Source organism: Papilio polytes, unplaced genomic scaffold (assembly GCF_000836215.1).
Source record: "Papilio polytes unplaced genomic scaffold, Ppol_1.0 DF824069.1, whole genome shotgun sequence".
In the NCBI taxonomy this organism is placed as follows: domain Eukaryota; kingdom Metazoa; phylum Arthropoda; class Insecta; order Lepidoptera; family Papilionidae; genus Papilio; species Papilio polytes.
Window position 1 is genome coordinate 2,477,897 of NW_013525135.1, and position 23,161 is coordinate 2,501,057.

A 23,161-nucleotide genomic window follows, 5' to 3' on the forward strand; every position below is an offset into this window, starting at 1 on the left:
TTCGTTCAGTAACCATTCAGTCCTTAGTCTATTCCCATTATCTGTTATTATTAAATAACTTGATTTTCGAACGACATCCTTCTTTGTCATACATTTCACAGTTTGCAAAGGCTTACATATACTTTCAAACAAAAAATACGCAATGTATTTCAAACTAAACTAAAGTACGAGCATGAAGGAACGAGTGTATACATGACATATTGTCATGTAGCGCTTTTTTATCTATGATTCCATTCCAAAGTGCTTCAAACTCAAATCAACGTTGAGCAGTGTTTCAGAATTGAGCAGAATACTTGCTGCTCTGCTACGCCTCGCGACGCCTAGAGCGCTGCGCTCAGCTAGCTCAATCGTTGTGGACGTGAGGATTGTGAAGTGTTTATGTTGATGGATTTCTTCATTTTGAACATTTTTTAAAAACTTGCTGTCATATCCTTTATAATGACAACAATGTTAAAGTTTAAAAACATAATTATTACTGTGTTTTATAAGAATAAGTAGAGTGCAACAGGCGTTCTAGGGAGACGTTAAGGTTTCGTGTAAACAGTAAAGAACATTGTGAATACAAGATGCCTATGGATTCTGAATGCGAGTGTGACCTGGTGTCAAAGGAATGGCTGTTGGCTAAGCTGCGATCTGACGAGAGGGACATGATTTTGATCGACTGTCGAGGATCAAATGAGTATGCCATGTCTCATATACGATCCGCCGTGAATTTCTCCATCCCAAGTATAATGTTGCGGCGGCTTGCGGCAGGGAAGATAGAGCTTGCGTCGACGGTTCAGTGCAAGGAGTTGAAGGCGAGGATAACACATTGTTGTTCTCGGGGCATGTTCGTACTGTACAGTGATGGAGCCCCTCGAGACCCTGACTCTGTACATGGGATCCTGCTCAGGAGACTTAAACAAGATGGCGTGCAAGTTGTTTGCCTCGAAGGTAATTATTTATAATTAACTAAGACATGATTATACTTAATCTTTTTATTTATTAGGTACTCCTCAACATGTAACACTTAATACTTGAGTCTTATGAATCTCAACAATAGCACAGAGACATACTTCAAAAATGTTTTTTATTTTAAATGTTCTAAGATTGCACCCACTAGAATCAAATTATAAATTATAATTAAAACAAGTAATATATGAATTTAATTGAATATAAATAGCAATGGTTTTCATTCATAATTATTGAATGTGTTGCAATACTCCTTCAATTACCATTAATTATTGGATATGTTTTACATTAAATATATAGTTTGTTACGCTGTCATAAAACTAAAACAATGCAAAATAGTGGTATGACAATACAATACCATTACATTATTTATGTTTCTTTTTATTCGATGCCACTAGTAAGTTATATTATAAACAATTGAATAATATAATTTCATTAGATACATTTATTTATTTAAAATTACTTTTTTTTTTAAATTTTAAATTTAATATCACAGAAAATAGTTTCTGACAGAAATTAGGAATGTCTATGTTGCTCATATGCTATTTCTTTATTAAAAAATAATAATAATAGTAATAAAAAATAAATGAGATATTTAATTTCACTCCTATTCAAAGTAAGTACAAGGAAATTGAAAAACAAAATTACATGAATAAATAAAAGCACACATAGCTTATTGATTAAATTGTCAGTTTTATATTATGTTGCAGTGGAAATTACCATTAACAAAAAGTCAAACAGAACACAAAGAATGCATATACCACACACCAGTGCAATTCATTCATTCCAGTCAAGTACCGCCGATTGAGGTGAACGTAACAGAACCCGATCTGACGTTCCTTTCGTGATCATTCATTGACAAAAAAATCCCCGCGCCGACTTGTAAACCATTGAATTCAATAATGTTGTCGTGCTAGAGGTAGTCAGCTATTTATGCTAAGCAAATTTATGCAAATTACATATCGTGTGTGCTGAGAACTGGCAATTATGAAGCTTTATAAGTAAATTAATATACATATCACGATAGGCCGTTAATTGTACATCAATTATCTAATTAATTGTATAATATGATCTTTGTCAGTGTTCCTGATAGTCGTAAATTAAAAAAAATTGAAAACAACGTAAAGTTTGTTATATAAACAAGTATTTTCTTAATTAAACTCGAACTAGATTTCTTTTTGTAGATTTTATTTATAAGTATTTTACTAAACCTAACTTTTTAATCTTACGATATTATTAGCCGCTTATTTGGCAATTGGTAGATATTTTATACGCAAATCCTAGTAGAATATCTAAAATGCCGTGCCCCAATGATATCCAATCTTAACATCGCACAATGGTATACATGCATTGTACACATACGAATGGAATAAGCAGATGAACTCGGTTAAAAACACTTTCACGCGTTAGGTATTTGATTCAGTACGTAGCTCAGAACAATAGTTTAAATGTGCCGGGGGCTAAGACCGTTGCCGGAGGTCGCAAGTCGAGGCATCCGCTCCACCAAACGTGGGAGAGGAAGTCGGCTACTTATTGTGCTCTGCAGTGCGAGACGCTTGATTATGATCGCCGCGACCAGAACGTTACCTTATACGCATCATTTTATAGCCTGTTATCGTATTATGAGAATTCTAAAACCGTCGAGCTCGTATTTCGAGCGTGGTGTTGAATTTTAACCGATCTAATTCGTAGTAACGCAAGTTTATTGCGATAAACCTTATTGTCTTCTGATTTCAATACGTAGACGTGTTGTCTGGTGAGCTCTGACGAGTTATACGGTAGATCGGCAATGATAGATAAATTATTTGTTTGAACTTTTTACATAGTTATTAACTAGAGATGAGCTGTAACATTGATTACAATTTTCCTCAAAGATTTGGTCCTTCGCATTTATAAAGTTAAGTCGAAATTGTTCATGAAATTCACTTTTCATAATTTTTCAATTGCCTTTTCATGAAATATGTCTACTTTATCATAATATGGAATTATATAAGTTTTTACCTTTGTAAAGTTTTACATCTTAATAATTTTGAAATCATTCTCGCATGAAGTTAAAAGAGATAAAATCTTGAATAATAAAATAGTTTGGCACTTCTCAAAGATTAGATTAAGTAATTACAATGCTGAGATTATATTAAAAATTATAACATACTATATATTTTTTAAACATAAAAACATTGTTAAAAATAGGAAACTGACAAAGACTTTGTTTCACATATAAACACGTACTTATTCTTTGACGATCAATAGGTCGATAGCGGAATATACTTAAAAATTTCAAATATTCTATGTATAAAAAAGGTTCGATACTGTGCTAATACCTATGTAATAACAAATAATTAAAATTCTGCTTTCCTCGAATCTCTCCATGAAATTCTAAGAAGACAGGGCGCGAGTCTTAATTAAAGATGAAATGTTAATCGCCGGCGCGCCCGATCTGTTTTATAATTCTTAAAAGAAACTTTACCAGGGGATGTTAATTTCAAATAAAAATACCATTGACACTATAAAAATATATATGTCGTTAAGGTGTCGGATGTGTGTTATAAAACGTTGGCCAACATCTCTTAATGAAAACGTATGTTGTAAAGAGTGGCAGTCTCTGGGAGCCATTAATCTAACTAATATAACACACAAGATGAAAGGCTGACCGGAAGCCGCCGCCGGTGCTTCGGTCTTCGGCCGGAAGTGAGCCGCAATTTTATTAATAAGTTCCTGTTACGTTCACGTCCTGCTAATATAATTTGGTGCAACTATCTAAACATGTGCGCCCGCCATTTTTTTATAGCACCGGTCCTCTGAGTTCGTATAACGTCTTTATTAATTTCCGAGAATCGTAATTCTCAGTTGCTCGAAGTCCACGTTCAAGTTTTCTTACATTTGAAGTACTTTTGAGAAATGAAATACCGCGAATTACAGGGATTCACAACAACCAATATCATATTGATTAACAGACCGTAATTAAAAATGCAAGTAGTCGATTTTATGAAGGGTCAATTAAATGTCAATTTAAAAAATACGTAAAAATGTAATAAAACAGTTTTGATAATTTGTAATTTTGCTGCTTATCTCCTCAATAACATGCAGTCGTAAAATCAAAAGTATTGTTGGTAATGTAGAGGTATGGTTGTAAATGTTGACGTAGCATAGAAAGGGCTGGTAATCGTAATACAAGAGTGTGCAAAGTGCTCGCAGCCGGATGCCGCTCAATCTCCGCGGTATTAATAATGGAGTAGGCGCATGGTTTCCATTATAAATCAATGCTTGATAAATTTTTGGTCATCGTCAAATTCATAGTTTTTTAATAATAAGATTCAAAGCGTTATACGGATTTTTTTATTCTCTCGTCGTGTGTAACTTATCAAGATTGAATCGACAATAAGATCACAATATTTTAAATTAACTTAAAGGTTAGACAATTTGTTTGAATGCAAAAATATTTACAATATGTATGTGTACATTTATCCATGATTTGTACCAAATTTTGCCATGACTTTGTCGCTGTAATGAATCATTGTTATGTATAATGTATTTAATTTTTTTTATGTATTTAAAAAAAATCGTATCTTCTTTTATCTGTTTAATGTAATTTATTATTGGCACAAGTTGGAATGAATCCTTTATGGACTAGCTTTTTATCTATTATTTACTATGACTCTGTTTACCTAAGTCGCTTATCTTTGATTACTTTATCTCGCCATTCAATAAACTTGAAAAAGAATGGATCAAGTAATTTTTAACTGTACATTTAGATAATGTTGGCCTGGCCATAAGACGTGTTTGTTAACTTTTTTTACGTTCACAAAACATATTTTCTCACTAGAAATTAATTGGATAAGAATCAATTACTCATCTGTGCATAAAACAGTAAAATTCCCCTGCCGCGAAACTTTTCATAGAGAATACAAACGACAATATGATTTTATACAAGTCCTTTGTGAGAGTCCAAAACCATGGCAATTTCGTTTTTTTAGCGCGAAAAAAAAAATCAATTCTCGAACGCTCTCAGTAGGTGCCCCAGTCGGGCTGGCAACGTCGCACTGGCCGTGCAAATCGTCAATGTGTGCGAAGTAGGCGCTACGTTAGATCTTATTCAACTTTATCCCTTCACAGTGCAACGATGTTTTTCATTCAAGGAAAATTTTTAACAAACCATCTTCTTTGTAAAGACTGCATTCATGTTTATTTATAACTTATACGTGTACCTGATGCATTTTTGTATTTAAATTTTTATATACGTATTCGTTATTAATAATTTTATTTATTTTGAACAATTAAATTATTCTAGGACAAGTTTGTATCATCTGACTAGCGTTTTAGACCATGTACCTAGAATTGTGGATGATAAAGATCTCTCAACTTTAACGCGAGTACTTTCTTGACCTAAATAGACAACAAGGGCCGTAGTCTATATTCCAGATTAACAAGTACTGACAGAATAGAAAAATTACACTTAGTTATTACCTAATTTATTAATAATAATTCATTTAATTATTCCACACCAGGTTAGTTAGGTTATTATTAAACGTTATAGAACATTTTCCTCTTAAATACTGTCAATTTATGTAATAGAGGAAGCAAAGTGGCATTGATAGTTTTTTGTGGATGATTCACGGTCCGCGAGCGCTTCGCTTTAGCTCATTGTGTTATGACTTTATTGTGTATCGTTACGCTACGCCGGACCTCAATGAGCAAAAAACTACACAAAAAGGTCGCTTTTTGTTCACATTTTTATATACAATGAAACTATTTACAATTATGCAAATAAACACCTCTAGAACTGCGTAGGGTCGAGGCTGTCGACACCCATGCGTTTCTGATATATTATTATATTAATATTAATAGTAGAAAAGACTTAGAACTGTTACCAAGTATGTAAGTGAGATTAACAAATGAAATTGCAATATAGGAACAGCTCCTTACCATCTTTGTCAATGGTCAAGGTCACGAAAAACAAAACTGCATTTGGATACTTTTAATAAAAAGTTCCAATTTATTCGCAAGCATGAAGAACGTGTGGTAGCAGTAGTTACAGCCGGCATAATCCGCTGCCGACCGGCGCTGCGGCAGCTATCTCGTTGAAATCAAACCCCCCCAGCCCAGGCTAATGGTTGCAATATGTGTCAGCGACCTTTATCTTCTAACACAAATTACTATTACAACGTTATAACAGAACTTGATTTTGTCATGTTTAACAGCGTCTATCATTCTTAACCAAAATGATGATATAGTGTGGTTTATCAGTCTTACTGATTAAAAAGGTTAACCCCACAACGCATACAAGTTGTGACTTTAATTATTTATTTATAATTTAGATTATAGACAAAGTCACAACTTTTATGGGCTGTAGAGTTAACGTTTTTACTTGAGTTGACTTTTTGACCGACTTCCCAAAAGAAGGAGGTACTCAATTAAGTATCCGGCGGTTTGTCGCTAGACATCACAATGAAGACAAACTTTTCTAATTTTACTTCAATAGGACATCCAGTCCACAAATTTGTCGATTACTTTGTTTAATTCGTCGATAGAGCGTTACAGTCTTGTATGCTGTTTATATGTGCGGGAACATTTTTGTTGATTCTAAATTTCACACAATATCGATTCCTCGGAACTGGATCGAAACGAGATCGTGACGTCAATCAGATATAGTTCGGAGAAGCGGCGAGCTGTGTTGATAGAGAGCACCGTAACGTTATTGTTTCATTACTCGTTAACATGGAAACTAAATTTAGCCAATAAATATCTCGATTACTTTATCACGCCGTTTTTTTTTTTGCCTAAAACCGATTGACGAAATAATCGTGCTATATTAAAAGCTTTTTGTGGTAGGTTTTTCCTTTTTAATATAATATGTTTTTCACGTTTTGTTTGTTACCCTAAAAAACCACGTAATAACCGGTTAAGATTTTGATATATGAAATGAAATGCACGAGTAAAGACCAAAATTTTATGAAACAGAACTTCTACAACAATTATTTATATTACAATTTGACATGACCGGTGCCTATTCCCTCACTTATTGCAAGTCTAAATAGGGAGCGTGCGCTTGATATAATTGACCCATCTTTTAGAGCATAGAGTCAATCGAGGGCCATACGCAGCAGCGGTATTTATAACTCGCCCGCCATCGCCACAAATTGCCTCAAATTGTCCCAACTGGCTTCATTAGACCCTATTTAAGACGTCGCGATCATTCCACAAGACCTCTACTTTCATAAACTGCTCTTAATATCAATAAAAGTTACGTACTCACTCAATAGACTAACTCCTAACCATTTCCTTTGGTGTTCAGATAATGTTCTTTTGGCGTGTATGAGATTTTTGTTCTTCTGTGCAAGTGTGTAAGATCGATTTTGCTTTGGCGTAATTTATCATTAGTTGGCAATGTACCAATGCTTTTATGATAATCGGCCCGGGTTGAACTGGCAACATTGTATAAGTAACGGATGACTTGTCATATCAGCCGTCTACGTGTTATCTCATCAGAAACATCCTCTTTGCAAATATTAAACATTTTAACTATCATTTATTAGTTATACTTAGTAAGTTATGAGTCTGGAGGGTTACACCGGTAGAGGTAGACTTAGAAAGAGATGGATGGATTGCGTGATAGGAGACATGATCAAGGAGGGAGTGATGACTGAGATGAGGTATGATAGTTATGTGGAGGACGAAAACCCGATGTGCCGACCCTGCGGGAGTAGGATAAGTCAGGGAAGATGATGATGATGATGACTTATACTTATATTTCGTTAACAAATTATCCATCTAACATTGCTCATGTGTCAATACCAACACGAGCAAACTTAGACTGACTGCTTTATAATGCATGCAGCGTAAATTACTCGGTTAAATAAACATGGATTCATTTAGTATGGAAGCTCGCACCCTTTTGTCTTTCGTGCATAAAATATTGATTTTGTTGGAGTGTAACAAAGTTAAAATAGTTTCTTTAAAACTTGGAAATAACAAATAGGCAAATCAGTAGGGATAGGCGATAAACCTGTTGATAAGAGTTACTATGTTGACTAACCATAAATTCGAAACTCATCAAAAGTAGGATACGGAAGGGCAAGAAGCATACGTCGGACAAATTGAGTAATTCATTGGTGGAGTAGTTAGAAAAAGACAAATGTAGTTTCGTTTTGTGTTCTTATAAGAAAAAATAAAGTTTTACAGTATTTTATATAACCACTAATATAAGGTCGCTCATGCAAATACGCGGCTTGCAATAGATTTACCACCAGAGTAAGTGATAGGCTCTCACGCATGCGCAACATATCCCGGCCTCACTTCCCTCCGACAACAAAACACGCATCGCTGGACACATATTAATAAAATAAATTTGTATTAAATCACACTTTTTAATTACCAGGTTTATATGTCTAAAAAAACAAACAAAAAATGGGACCCACCTGCAAGCATTACCTTTCGGATAGAAAAAGAATTATCAAAATCGGTCCACTAGCGGCGGAGTTATGCCGTAACACACATAAAAAAAAACAAAAAAAAACATACAGACGAATTGAGTACCTCCTTGTTTTGGGAAGTCGGTCAAAAATATTGAAGTCCATGCAGTAGTTTTTGTGTTTCAAATATTGAAAGCCTCAATCGCGTTTTTCTTCTACATCATTACACACAGAAATATAGGCAATAAAATCTTGATTACTATGTTATTATGTAGAGTAGTTCTGTATTACAGAGTCGCTTCCTCTTTTAATAATTATTTACGTAACCTGGTAATACAACAGGCAAAGATGAGTGTGTAGGTATATATCGTTGTAGAAGAAGCATTTTACTACATAAAAAAAACTAGTAGTTTTAATAGCCTGATACTACCTTCACAACTTATCGTAGAAATGTGAAAAAAATAATTGTGGCCAATTGTATACCTACGAAATACAATGGTATGGTTATTATAATTAGTTCGGAATACAATGAAATTGGGAACATAATTGAACAATAAATCGTGTGCGGTTAGCGCATGCATTTGGAAAGGCGCAAGGCTGGCGAGAAGGACGCGGGAGGGCCAAGGCCTGCGCGGCCCTCACCTGCCGCCTACGCCGCCCCGCACCTCCTCACCCCGCCACTCCACCGGCGAGGTCCCCAGCGTTATAACACATGCTCGTAGCGTGCATGGGCGTAGGCAGCGTGGGCAGCGTGGGCAGGGAATGTTCAAATGAACTCGCTCGGGTGGACAGCTGCGAATTGTCGGCCGGTGTGCTTTATATTCTGTTATTACATTACGTGGGTGGTACTGGTTTTAATGCTTATACCTGTTTGTTTTTAATTGAATTTTTGTAACGTTGAATATTTCTATCTATTTTCTCAGTTAAGCCTTAATAACTTTATTTGTAGAGTTGATTTATTTTTTTATATGATAAGACTAATATATAAGTGAGCGCTGCCCATAGACATCTTCGTCGTTTTTCGTTAATCTTAAACTCGTATGTAACGGACCATATTCCTGATGCCAAAATGATTTAAACGAATTTCAACAGTAACTAGAACAATTCTATTTAAGATTATTGATTAATGTGTCATTATACCAGGTCTTGTATATTGAAAATAAGACAAGCATTGCACTGGCATATTACCGCGCTAGCTTCATCCTTTTAGATATGTTATTTTTTTAAGCTATGATAATCCCGGCATCTATAAGTTTTTCATTGTCATCAACAGTTACGCAATGGAAATTCAATTGCACGTTTACGTCGTGATTAAATACACATAGTTTCCAAATCGTAAGCGCTTAGTCAAACCATTAAACGATTTATTGCATAAGGCTTGGGTAAGCCCCATAAATATTCATGTAGGAGTAAAATATCGCTTTGATAGTTGTCACCGATACAATGTAGGCGTCAGTGAGTGCAAACAAGTTCGGATTGTTTAACGATAGCTGCGTGTGGGTGTGAAGAGCTAAAGGATTCGATTCACCCTGGCCGGGTGGATTTCATGGAGTCCTTGCGAGCGAGGCCGCGTGGGGTTGACGGGCGCGGGCGGGTGGCTACGACGAGTTCATTCAGAGCGGCGGATGAATGGGCCCGAGCGATGAGTCATCGGATCGATACGACTCCCGCCCGAACCCCGCACCCCACCCCACGGCCGCGATCGCGGCGCGACTGCGTGCTTTCGCGATTCCGCTGCAACTCCGCGTCGGCCCAATTTTTTTACGCTAATAAAGACAAAGCCGCCACACCACGTACAGCTGCAAAGTCGGTCAGCGCCCATAAACAAGTCTATTCAAAATTATTACGTTTATAGTAGATACGTGTGGAAAATAGATCATCGTAACATCAATAACACAATACAACAATGTAAATAAACACAGTTACGCCTAATTTTTAGTATAAACGTCTTAAAGAGGCAGTTTGTTTCAATTCCACTACAAGTCCTCAACTGCTTTAACCACTTTGGTAGCCATTACATGTCGTATAGCAATACCACGAAACGGACGGAATCGATAGTCTGTATTGATGAGTATCAGATCACGACATGGAATATAAAGTCGTCCCACACTGCAGGCGCGGTGACGCAACGGACGCATTAACATCACAATGGCTGTCGTATCGACAGTCGGAGGCGGACGGCAGGAAGTAGTCGGCAGCGCGCCGGACATCGTCCTGTCGCCTCTCGCTTGTCACTTTACTCATTTTACATCTTATGCTTACCCATAATACATCAGCTTTCAAGTAATCAGTTCCATTTTAAATAGAGACTTAAATAAATATAGATATTAAACTAACGTACCAATCAATTCTACTGGTTTAGATAATTGCTATTCGACACACATGCGATCACATCTCTGTATCGCCCTGTGGCGAGATTATTGCCTAAAACATACCTGAAACCGTTATTGATGAGCATGATTTTTAATCACGATAATTTACTTTTCATGACATTTATTAAAATTAAGATGATGAACAAAGAGAATGATCACGAACCCATGACCAATTGAAAGTATTTAAATATACGCAGACTATTACAAAGTTTAAAATGATAGTAACCCGTATCGTTTTTTTATGGATTTACAGAGTAATTGTGGTTATGTTGTCACCAGGCGAGTTCATGGAGTTCCGGCGCGCGTACCCCGAGTGGTGCAGCGAGGCGGGCGCGCCGCACGTGCCGCACCTGCCGCTCATGGGCCTCAGGTATGCATGCTGCGGCCACAATGTACGGATGTTATTATCATATTACGAGATATTGTTATTAAATGTGATATTCCTCCAGCTAAAAATTATAAATCAGTATTTTATTAATTTTATGGACATATATAATAAACAAACCGGAAGATGTTATGCTGCGTCACATCTCAAAGGAAACTATCCGAACGAGGCCAGCCGCAGCGGTGGAGGAATTTGTATGAATCATTTTTAAATAATTCCTAACGTAACGCTGACTCATGACTTATGCATCGGTAACGTGAAATGGTATTCTAGATGCGACGCAACAGAGTAACATGATATCAATTATTGTGAGGATGGAAAATCGCGCGTGGGAATCCGTTTTCATCGTGAGAGTTTACATGTACCGGGGGAAAAAGTTGCCTGCCGTGTTCCGGTGCACGACGCACGCGGCTTTCTCGCTACCCACGATGCCTTGCTTCGCTTGCTAAAGTTACACACTGCAAAATGTCATCGTAAATTTTACCTTATAAATAATCTTTAGATATAAAGTCTATTTGTCTAACTACAAACTCTAGTTTGTTACGTGTTTTAACGGTTAATTTAGCATCAATCAATAATGAAATTGAAGTGACTTTTTAGTTTTTATTTTTACTAGATATATGAAGTTTGCGAAACTGTTCAATCGTGAACATCAAGAGCGTATTACGGCATATAATAATAATCGAAATTAAACCATAAATGAGATAAAAATATTGTAATGATGCACCCACTCAAGGTATTTTCGGAATTCAATACATTTTTAATTCAAACATGAGTGGAGAATTGCGTGGGTTGGCAGTACGTACTTCATTATGATTTCAAGTTGAACTTTGATCGACGTGGGTGCATGTTAATAAGCGAGACGAGGCGAAGTGTTATGATTCTCTGTAACTCGCCGCGCCTATACTGTGTAGGTACGAGTACGAGTATTACTCACGAGGAATATTATTGAGTATTGTTCCGCTGCGTTTAGCACTCAGCAAATGAACGCCTCCGTTGCCGTAACTAATTGACACTAGAACATGCAAATTGCCACTCGTCGATACACCTAAATAGTAAGTCAATGTCAGTGAGGATTCATTCACGAGAATGGAAACAACCTTGAGTTCACATTCATTACAATTCTGCATTAAATAGTCAGTAAATAATTCAAACATTGTAACGGTAAAATGTTCATCAATATAACTCGATTTGTTTACCTAAGATTTACTTATTTTTTATAATCATCACAGTTATTGTGATCCTTCCGCTTTATCTTTATCTTACGGGCTAATTGCATTAAAATTGTTTTAGAAATAAAGGTGATGTCTAAAAGGAAGTCAGTTAATAAATGATATTATCGCATTTGGCTTATATGACTGTGGCTGTTGTATCGTTGCCGTGAATGGCATTTCGTGCAGCGATCCATCATTACTTTTCTCTTGCGCGCCATAAAAACGTCGACGGGTTTTGACGCATTGCAGTAAGCATTAAAAGGCGTTCGGTTAATAAACTCATTCATCATTTTGTCGTACCGAGCCCAAGGCATCTATAGCGGGCCTCATTGAGCCGCTGTCGATGCGTTGCGTTAGAGAACGGCGGCAGCGCATTCAATGGCGGTCGCCCCATTCATGCAACGAAACGAACGCGCACTATACGGAAGTAGCTCCGTTCACTAGAAACTATTACGTCGCACTTTGCGCTGTACTCGTACATACATTATTTATTTATATCACTGTATCGTTCAACAATTCGATCGTTGAATGGGTCGTTAGATTTGAATCAATGAGATGACGTCATTCGGTAGCATTTGATTTCTATTCAGTTTAATCTTGTCAAGATTCACCGTTTCTCCGTGACTTCCGGCCGCCTACGGGTGTGCCGTTCCCTTTCACATTATCGTTTCCTCACTATAAATAGCTGTTGTGTCGAGTGTATGGTGTAGCGACGCCCACGCAGGGCCGCGGGCGGAGGGCGGATGGCGGCTGGGGCGAAGGGTGCGGTGCGCGGAGCCGCGGCGCTCGGTCCCTGTGCTCTCGATGTTATAGTTACATTAATTTAAATATTTCTACTATTACCTAAAAACAGCGATCTATATTTAGCTTAAACATTTTCCTAAAATAGCTGTTTAGTTTGTTTTCTACAAAAAATGTTCCACATTAACTTCACATGTAAAATGTAATGAGTAAAAGTTTAGGGAATGTTAGACAAGAGCAATGTCATGTTTGCAAGTTAGAAACAGTCTTTCATAGTAACATTACGAAATTAGTTAGAAGCTAAATGTATTTGGTGGCAAGTTTAAGTTTTAATTACAAGCACGCTATGCCCCGGAGACGCGGAGGTATGTGGCGGGCGACCCGGTTAACATTTCGCCTTTTACCTAATGGACGGCCTCGTTATTGGAGCATTGGGAACACGTTCCCTTTATTTACCTTAACAGCTTTTATGAAAATTTTAAAGTGGAAATAATCCTTAAAACATTCTGATGTTCGCAGACGTGTGGATGTTATATGCACATTTAGAGATAGATGTCTTAGTAGGATATTCTACGGCAATATCAAATAGCAGTCTCTAGTTATATTCTTTTGATATGATCTTAAGAATACACACAAGAATGTAATATAAGCACAGAATAAAAATATTCACGAAATTCTATCTATTGTATAAAAACCATAAAATCTACAATTGAACATTCATCGGAAAACAAAATAAGTATGTTCAGAACACAAAAGATGCATGTATTTTATTAACAAAGGTTTGCTTGAAATGAGATTCTAATACTGAACGAATGATCCAAAGCTTGCCTCTAAAGAAATGTGCTCTACTATTTCGTATAAAAAGGTTATCGAAATAGTAATGTCACCGTAGTTCAAGAGCACGGCCTCTGACGTCAGAGTACGTCAAGGTTCCGATATCGGATGTAGGAATCTACCGATGCCAATGCCGTCCACATTATTTACACTTGAAAAACTTTGATCGTGTCTACGTCATTTTATACTGGGCGACATTGTGCGACGTGGGCGTTAAGGTTTCCTACATACGTAGGTGAATTAATTTGCAAAAAGTTGATTTCGTGGCTCTCGGAAAATATGCCTAAAGATTTTAAATAATTAAAAAGATATTGCACCGCAAGCTAAATGTAATATACGAATATTTAACTTCGTATCTAGACAAGTCTAACTATTTCCTTTTGTCACGGTACTTGCAAATTAAATAATGTTTTAACTTAATTAAATAACTAAACGGCGATTATACGATATTATTTGTTTAGTAATTAATTTAGTAAATTACCTAAATTGTTCTATTTATAATGTCTGATTCGCGTGCCACAGGAAATAGTACATTTAAATATTTATATTCCCATGTTATGTTATATTTTGAAATGCCTCACGAAGTTATAAATTAAACTTTATAATTGCACTCGTAAACCACCCTTCTCAGTGTGTAGTTCCCCTTATAAGATTTAGTGTTCGGCGAGTGAGCAGGCGACGTCAGGTGCCGTCGTGGTTTGACGTCAGTCCGGGGCCTTAGTGCCGTGACTGCTGTGACAATTTGCTACATAAGTCACCTCGGCGCCTAGAAGACTACCAATCTCGACTGACGTTTGTAACACGTAGTCAATCAATTATTTTGACAATCATTTTGCTTCGCATAAAAGAAAACTTTAGTTGATACAGGACAAAGAATAATATTTTGAAACCTATCAGTAGTAGGACAAACAAAAGGTTCCATGTAACTATATGTTTGTCTTATATGAGATAGTTTAAAAATATGACAGGTGATGTTGATAGGAAGTCGGTTTGTTATGAAAATGATGCTCGGTGTTATGTCTGCTATCAATAGATTCATCCAATCATCCTATAAAACCAAACTAAGTACAGTAGAGTAATGTTTAATTTGGTTTAGATCTTTTATATTTATGGAGGTAATAAAAGATGCTTGTAAGAGTCGTATTTACAGAGGTAATACACTCGACGTGCAATGTGCAAGTCGTGTTATCCGAGGCACGTCGGTGTGCAAGTTAATGCGTAACAAGTGGGCCCACCCGATACGTTATTGCCGCTCCATTGCCCCGCGAAAGGGATCAAGCTATTTCTGCCCGCCAATGCGGATGTACTCCTACCTGCAGCTTTGGTGGATTAAAAACGCTCCAATGACTCAGAGATTCTGCTTTATATCTAAATTGTTGATACGTCTAATTTCATCGATATTATATCTAAGGCCCATTACACTGCCGCGAAAACGAACCGGAACTGAAGCCTATTCAGTTTCGATACGAACCTAACATGGTTTGTTCTTGTAAATAATTTAGCACAAGTTTTCCCCATTGTTAGCGTCTAGTTACGATTGGGATTTGCCCAACAATTAAACATTCAACCTCAACAATATTTCAGTGAAAATGCAGTTATAACTAAAATAGTTAATGTGAGCAGCAATCTCACAGGGAGGTATTGTTAATGTGGACTTTGTTATTGTAGTAAAGCGACGTATCATTGTTCGCTGCATTATTTGTCTTATTGTAAAGTCATAGTTTGTGATAATCACGCGTTTGCCGAGCTGATCCTTGCGGTGGGTTATCTGCGGCTACGTCACGCGGCATGACGTCAAAGCGCCGCCGACAATCGCGTGAGTTCATTCACGAATATATCCGAGCACGGCCACGGGCGGACACCGCACGCAACGTCTTTATCCATCCCTGGCAGGGTTGCCGCAACTGTTATTAAATAAATCACCAAGTTCTCCACTAATAGCGTAATTTTATGGGTATGACCTATGCGTATGTACTACTATAGTATTGTATTATCTGTGGTATGACCTAGTCTAGATTATAAACAACTTGAGGAAACCGCGTCCTATCGAATCGCATGTTTGTATGCATAATAATCGCAATAGTTTTTAATATCGAAATCGATAAGATATAAAATATGTGTCTTAAGAATGACCAATCAAATTTAGAACTACAGCTAACAAGTAACGTCTAGAGTATTCAAAACACATTGTAAAGGAAAAGTAAACATACACCTAAGTGATTTTAAAATATACAAAAGACACAACCCTAACTGAGTATCATCATCAATGAAGTCGTCTCACCCGGAATAATGCTGATTCAAAACACTATTCACGTTCAAATTTAAAATCGAGCAGCGATTCCAAAAATATTGTGAACAGCTTTACGCGATGTTCAAAGTTAGTGTCGGCTGTCATCGTGGCTATTATAGCGAGGTTGCTCATGACGTTCCACGATGTATTTCTGTTTGATTATGAGCAATAGCGTGTATGAGTAATTACCATCCATCCTTCAGTTGGGAATCTGGAAGTTCGAATTGTAACGCTTGGATAAAGTGAATCTAATCACATCGGAGGTTCAAGACATATTTGAATCTTATTCATGCGAACAGTGATCCTATTCTGAAATAGATATTTAAATACAAATACTTGTTAATTGGCAATTGGGAATTGGAATGAATTGTATCAAAATAAATGTATTGTCTCGTCTAGAGGATGGAGAGGAGGAACGTGAAGATGAAAATCTAAATTTGGTTACAAAGGTGTATAAATAAAATACCTTCATTTTTTAAGAAATGGCTTCTTTGTTTTCTTGGAATGGCCCTTTTGATTGAAATTCTTTCTTACATTTGTATGATTTAAAATCCCAATGACTAAGTGAAAGCCTTCGCGCCGGCAAAGTAATTACAAGATCCGCTTGTAAAGATGGAAATCCTTAAACAAACCGCATGGTTGGTGTTACCAAATTTATAGCAAATCAGACAAACGAGCTGATGTTTTTTAGCAAATTATAATCTAGAAACTAACTATGTGACTTTTATCATAGTGAAAAGCTCTTCTTAACTATATAAGGGCAGTAAATCCATTTGAATGCTTTACAGCAGTCCATCCATTTAAAGAGTGTGCGGGCATCTACAGAAATAGAGCGGTTTTCATAAACAAACGGTCGTCGGCGTCGGCGCGCGGCCTGCCCGCCTGCCGTGCCGGGCTGTTTAACCTCGACACACTTGCTAAACAACCCGACGCTTCCTACGTACCTTCGTCGCCTCATTGACTGCTCCCTTGTTGTCCATATACCGCTTCTAACGAATGACATTCAGTGTTTTATACAACGTAAATAATATATCTTGATCTAGATTTGAGATCTTAACTTGTTCGTTTCTCAACAGTATTGTAAAAATTAAACATGAATGATAAAATTATTGCTGACTCATAATAATGTTCATAACTTCTGGAAGTAATTCAACTGTTATGCAATTGATGTGATGCATTGTCAATAATATGACTACTGTTGTCCATTTACTAATGATATGACGCCTCCGTCCACACAGGATAGGAGTTAGTCGTGTCGGACGTTAAAAAAGCGTCCCTAGCGGGCGGTCATTGGCAGCGGCGGGTCGGGCCGCATTCCTGTGCGAGGGACCACCGCTCGCCCACACTCACGTATCCACATTACCCGGCCGACTTGGTATATGCCGTCTCTCCATACTACTACAAACGAGCGACGTGCATCTGTAATCGGTCGGTTGCGAAGGCAGCGGCCACGCAGTACATTATAGGAATTGTTCATTAATAACACGGGCGGCGCGGCTTCCGGCGGCCGCCATTCAAATACAAATTGGATTCGCACGAAGTCAACGCCGCATCGTTACACAATGCGAACACGCACGCGCACACTTACCACCTCAATGTAGCGAGCTTTCATGATCTTATCAAAAAGCAGATAAAGGAATTAATTGATTATATAACGCCTAATGGTCCATGTACCTTTAGTCTAGGAAAATTTTAGAAGAAAATATACCCATACAAACTAACCATAACAAATACATGGTTTTTATGAACTTATACACTTTACTCGAACATGAAAATTACAAGTGCTTGATTTATAATCTGTTGTTTCAACAACCGGGAAATGATCCTACGTGGGAACTGGCTTGTTGTATTTTCTCTGTTATGAGAATTGGTAACAAACGTTTACATAATACACCTGCAAGTAGCCCCATGTAGCGACTGTCGGCGATAAGGAAACATTGTTTCGAAACACTATTATCCGTAAATAGGGGCGCCACCTAATTATCAGTAATTACTGATTTTAGTTCCCTCTTTACTTATCTACACTGAATACACATAACGTTCTACCAAAAGGCGCCCTTATACATTCATCATTTATGACAGGCTGTGTTTAAAAGTTCCATTATTTGTATCGTATTTGTTTTAATATCCTTATACCTACCATACTAAAGTTATATTTGGAAAACGAATTTTTTTTCTTTGATGATTTCTCGTTTACTAAATAGTATCTATTCAATGTAATCTGATCAGTGTCGTAATATTATGTATGTAGTTTCATGTAATAAATACGAGTACATTCGCACGATTTCTGAGAATGTAGCCAACGTCGAGTAGACTGAGGTGTCATGTTGCTGAGATCAACGATTCCTCGTACACTGTAAAGTTATTGTGAAAATGTGACTAATATTATTGTCCAGATTGTTTACTGATTTAAACCTTCTGTGACCAATTTATTGTTGCGATATATGCGCACATTTGCCATATGAAGTACAAGTTGGTATTGAACTTGAAGAATGGTCGATGTAGGTGACGGGTCCGGAACCTCACCCACGTCCTCTGAGCTTGCCTCGGTCGCGATAATCAGATCGGTGCGTGGGTAGCTCCCCTGAATGGCCGCCTGCCGCGCCCAGCACCTACGCCCAGTGCCCAACACCCACGCTAGCGCCTACCGCATTAACTACACTGTATTAATAATTATCTCGACGCCTCAAAAGGGCATTCGATTCAATGGAATTTCCCAAAATATAAAACTCGACGCGCTTGGCGCCGGAAGTCATCGATTTCCTACTGTTTATATAAATTACTGATGGTTGGAATTACCTTTTCTGGTAACTTGACATAATATGATAAATTATGTTTCAAGGGTCACAAGAAGCGAAAACGCAAAGAAGAATCGTTTTAAATTTTTTTTGTTAATCTCAATAAACATTTTACTCAATTGGATTATATGCTTTAGCGGGGTGAACCATAAAAGCATATCTAGCATTTACTAAAAATATACTGGCAAATAGTATTTTATGCATTTGTAATTGACTAAAAATTGTCTATGTACCTTACACACTGATATATTACAAGTATTAATGCCCACAGAGCTAGTAAACAAGCAAAAAGACAACTGTTAGCAGGCCGGCAGTCGTGTTAAGGTGTCGAGGTTGCCCTGTGCCTACCTAAGAGCGCGTGGGAGACAGCAATCAGCGTTTTCCTTCGCCCCACAGTAATTAGATTGTTTTCAAAACAAGCTGAATGACGGCGAGACGATTGAGAGGGCGACTTTCGGTAAGTACGGCGTGGGAGGAGACGCGGCGGCGTCGCGGCGCGGAGGAGGGGCGCGGGGGGAGGGGAGGGGGCTCTAGTAAGGACGCCGTGTGGGCGGCCATTGATCCACGGGGGCAGGTGAATGGTGCCCGGGGCCTCCTCTCCCCCATTGAGCGGCGCGATCGATCGCCGCCCGGCCAAGCACCGCCCGCGACCTCCCCGCACCCTGCCATCACCCTACCCGCTTTTACTGCATACGAACAATCCTACGCATTCGGCCACCCACGCCGACCTCGCCGCTTGCGGGAAAACGGATTAAATGTGGTTCTCTGCAAAAAAATACGTCTCTCAGTCCGTAAACGTTGCGAGCCCTTCGTTTTGAAAGACGCGTGGGCGGCCATATTGCTATAAAAGGCAAGGAGGTGGGCGATAGCCGAATTGAAGGCGAATTGGCAATGCATTCATAATAGCTTATATAGGTGTTCTATTTTTATCTGTACCTCTGTAGGAATCGTGAGGCGAGTGGGGAGTAGGAACATTTGAGACACTTATTTATATTTTCGTGATTTTGTTCATCAAAGCTTGTTACACTCCCTGAAGTTATGTTTATAGGAAAATGTAGATTTATGAATTTTGATGGTTGATTTTATGATTATAAAAAATAAATGAGCATTAAAAACAATTTTAAGGTGTCCAACTATGTCGTACGTTAAATGCATCTTCCAATCCTTTATGAACAACTTTGCCTAAACGAAACTTATCCTAACAAAAAATTCAGAAAATTTAGAATTAACGCGGACCTCTGATATGCATAAATAATTCAAACTTCCTGCGATTCAATGTTTTTTTAATTGTTATTTAATAACATTTCAATAGATATATTTAATGCAGTATTGTTTGTGTTTGTTTGCAAGTATCGTACATGTGGATTATGTTTCCAACATTTTGTATCGGTTTTCACTGCCGAAACACTGGTTTAAAGACATGTCATCTCTCTCATTCTCTATAAAAAAAAAACAGATACTAGTTTCTTCTATTACAAATTTTACAATGTGAATGTGATTTGTTTTTAACGTTGAAACATTTCGTTTCCAGATCACTCCGCATATCGGGGTCCGGTTGCGAGGAGGCGCTGTCCTCGGGCTCGTCGTCCGAGTGCGAGGATACGCACACGCATGCCCACGCGCAGCAGGACTTTCCCATTGAGATCCTGCCCAACCTTTACCTTGGCAATTCAACCAACAGCGAGGACTGCGACGCACTCGCCAGGCACAATATTAAAGTATGTCTTATTATTTTTTTACAGTTTAGGTTGGTAAACGAGTAGGCTGCCAGATTTATACATCTACAAAATTTAAAGCTTTTACTAAAAATCAAGTTAATCAAGCAAGTAGGAACTAGTTTATGAAATAAGTATACATAGTGGAAAGCCTAAGCATACATCATGTTGTTCAACTATCCATCGTATCGCCCACTCGAGCCCACTCGGCGTCACTGGAGGGCCTCTTCAATCCGCTCAATAGCTTTTACGTGACACGAATGCATGCTGCAGCTCGAGAAAAAAACCAATAAAGGTTTCTCCTTACTCTAGCGGATTGTGTGTCAAGAAATTGCTTATGAAAATGTTCTATTTTGACATGCAAGTTACTTAATGTAAATCTCGAAATCAGCTTCCGATAATACAACCTATAAGGATAAAATAATAGTCATAATTTTGATGTCTCTCTCCGAGATCAAGGTATTGATTGACTCTTATTTAATTCTCAATAGGTAAGAATCCCTTAGTGATGTTTTAGTGAGAGAGGGAAAAATAATGAGTGTTTGTCGTGCGCAGTACGTGCTAAACGTGACGCCGGACCTGCCCAACACGTTCGAGGCGGAGGGCTGCGGCATCAACTACCTCAAGATCCCCATCGCCGATCACTGGAGCCAAAACCTCGCCGTGCACTTCCCACAGGCTATTCGATTCATAGGTAAATATACATTCACGACGCTCACGGCCCTTGCACTGAAGGTCAGACAGACGTTACGGATTTCCATTCAGCGTCATCCTGGCATTTTCTGTTTCTTTTACCGTACATTTACATGATGATCAATTACGAATGCAATCCACGCTTGAATGTATCTTATTCGAGATGTTTATGTACATATTTTTAATCTTCAAATGAAATTTATTTCTTCATATACACGCAAATCAGTATGATGTAATAAATGTCCGCTATACGTCTGTATCAATATTGTTGTACATGCCTCGACACTCGTTGTCCATACGTAAATATTCCATTACTCATCTGAGAGGTGAGCGCGTCCTAACGCCGCCGCCGCCGCCGCCGCATCGATACAGTTTATAACGTCCCACAAGGTCGCCGCTAAGATAAACTGCAACTATTCAATATCTATTATAAGTTCATAATATACGTAGCAATTGTGGCAAGTCAATATACAAGTCAATAATAATATATAATGACATTTTTTAAAACATAAAGTACGAATCGCTTCGTTTTCTTTTATAGTTTATTTTAAATAAGATAATACTTTCGTTTCGCATCATGTATGTTACTTGGGTGCCATCACTAACGTATGCCTTATTTAAGGTATGCTTGAGACCCTAAGGCATAAGAAAGTGCCTATTTGGTTATTGATTGTGGGTGTATCGCAGAGGAGGCGATGTCAGCGCGGTGCGGCGTGCTGGTGCACTGCGTGGCGGGCGTGTCGCGCTCCGTCACGGTGACGCTGGCGTACCTGATGCAGCGACACCGGCTCTGCCTGCGCGACGCCTTCGAGCTGGTGCGCAGCCGCAAGACGGACATCGCACCCAACTTCCACTTCATGCGGCAGCTGCACTGCTTCGAGCGCGACCTCGGCCTGCACGAGCACAGCGCCAGCCTGAGTAAGGTCTGTTTGTGTACTACCCCACGATACCATACCTGTACTCGCCACCCCCACAACACAAACACTACCCCAACATATAATTGGCTCTTGACTGTATTACAATTGTGAAGAAAAAAATCTAATAACACTTTCGGTGTTTTAAGCAGTAAATATTAGATTTTTTTGTTAATTACTTTAGTTTTATGTTTTAAACGCCTAAGATTTTTTAATACTAAAGAAATTAAAGATTATTTTTATAAAATGCGGATAAATCTTTATTATGATATAGTTTTGTACATTAGTTGTAGATGTCAAAAGTTAACATAAGGCGTGTTTAGATGTTATTTTTATTTGTAACAGAGTCAGAGTGTCGGTGGCAGAGATACAGTCGAGGAGGCGTCTTAGTTTAGGCGTCGGACGCTAAAGTAGAGATAATATTGGCGGCATTGCTGCTGCTGAAGAAGGTTGTCTTTCCCTTTGTTAGCACTACGCCCATAGACACCTTAGCACCTGACAAACGCTTAGACTAGATCTGACAACTAGATTGATCGCTGCGTTCCACAACACTCCCTAGGTTGGGACCCGACCTTAGCCGTATGCTTGATTTGTATGAATATAGTTATATTAGAAACCAATAGTAAAGAAGATATCCAGTTATAAGTAATGTAAATAGCATTGTATTTAGATTTAATATTCTTACACTAAACAGGTTTATACTGAAAATGTAATTGAAGGGCTATTACTATTAGCTACTCGGTACATTTGTCACTCATCATTAAAAATGCACAATATTGATGTCGTTAACGAGATGTGTTGTATGTTGCAGGTGCTGCAGGAGCTGGGCGTGCGTGAGGCGGGTG

The 23,161-nt window shown here is 38.1% G+C and overlaps 1 protein-coding gene across 2 annotated transcripts; it reads left to right on the forward strand.

The window, feature by feature from the left end:
- The first annotated feature begins 179 nt into the window (after nucleotides 1–179).
- LOC106100219 (dual specificity protein phosphatase Mpk3) lies at nucleotides 180–23,161 on the forward strand. Of its 2 annotated transcripts, none has more exons than XM_013279003.1 (6): nucleotides 180–933; nucleotides 11,012–11,102; nucleotides 20,526–20,712; nucleotides 21,265–21,403; nucleotides 22,090–22,325; nucleotides 22,662–23,071. In XM_013279003.1, exons 1-6 carry the CDS (start codon nucleotides 567–569, stop codon nucleotides 22,704–22,706), a joined length of 1,065 nt encoding a protein of 354 aa, XP_013134457.1. In that variant the 5' UTR covers nucleotides 180–566; the 3' UTR covers nucleotides 22,707–23,071. The 2 variants fall into 2 exon arrangements, with proteins under 2 accessions (XP_013134457.1, XP_013134458.1); XM_013279004.1 differs by lacking the exon at nucleotides 22,662–23,071 and adding an exon at nucleotides 23,128–23,161 and having other exon boundaries at nucleotides 181–933; nucleotides 22,090–22,320.

What these genes read in the sequence shown, in the direction of transcription:
- LOC106100219 (XM_013279003.1), top strand. Translation starts at nt 567, where the DNA reads ATGCCTATGGATTCTGAATGCGAGTGTGACCTGGTGTCAAAGGAATGG. An exon ending in GCAAGTTGTTTGCCTCGAAG is followed by an intron (nt 934 to 11,011) that starts GTAATTATTTAT and finishes TGTTGTCACCAG; the next exon opens with GCGAGTTCATGGAGTTCCGG. An exon ending in CTGCCGCTCATGGGCCTCAG is followed by an intron (nt 11,103 to 20,525) that starts GTATGCATGCTG and finishes TTTCGTTTCCAG; the next exon opens with ATCACTCCGCATATCGGGGT.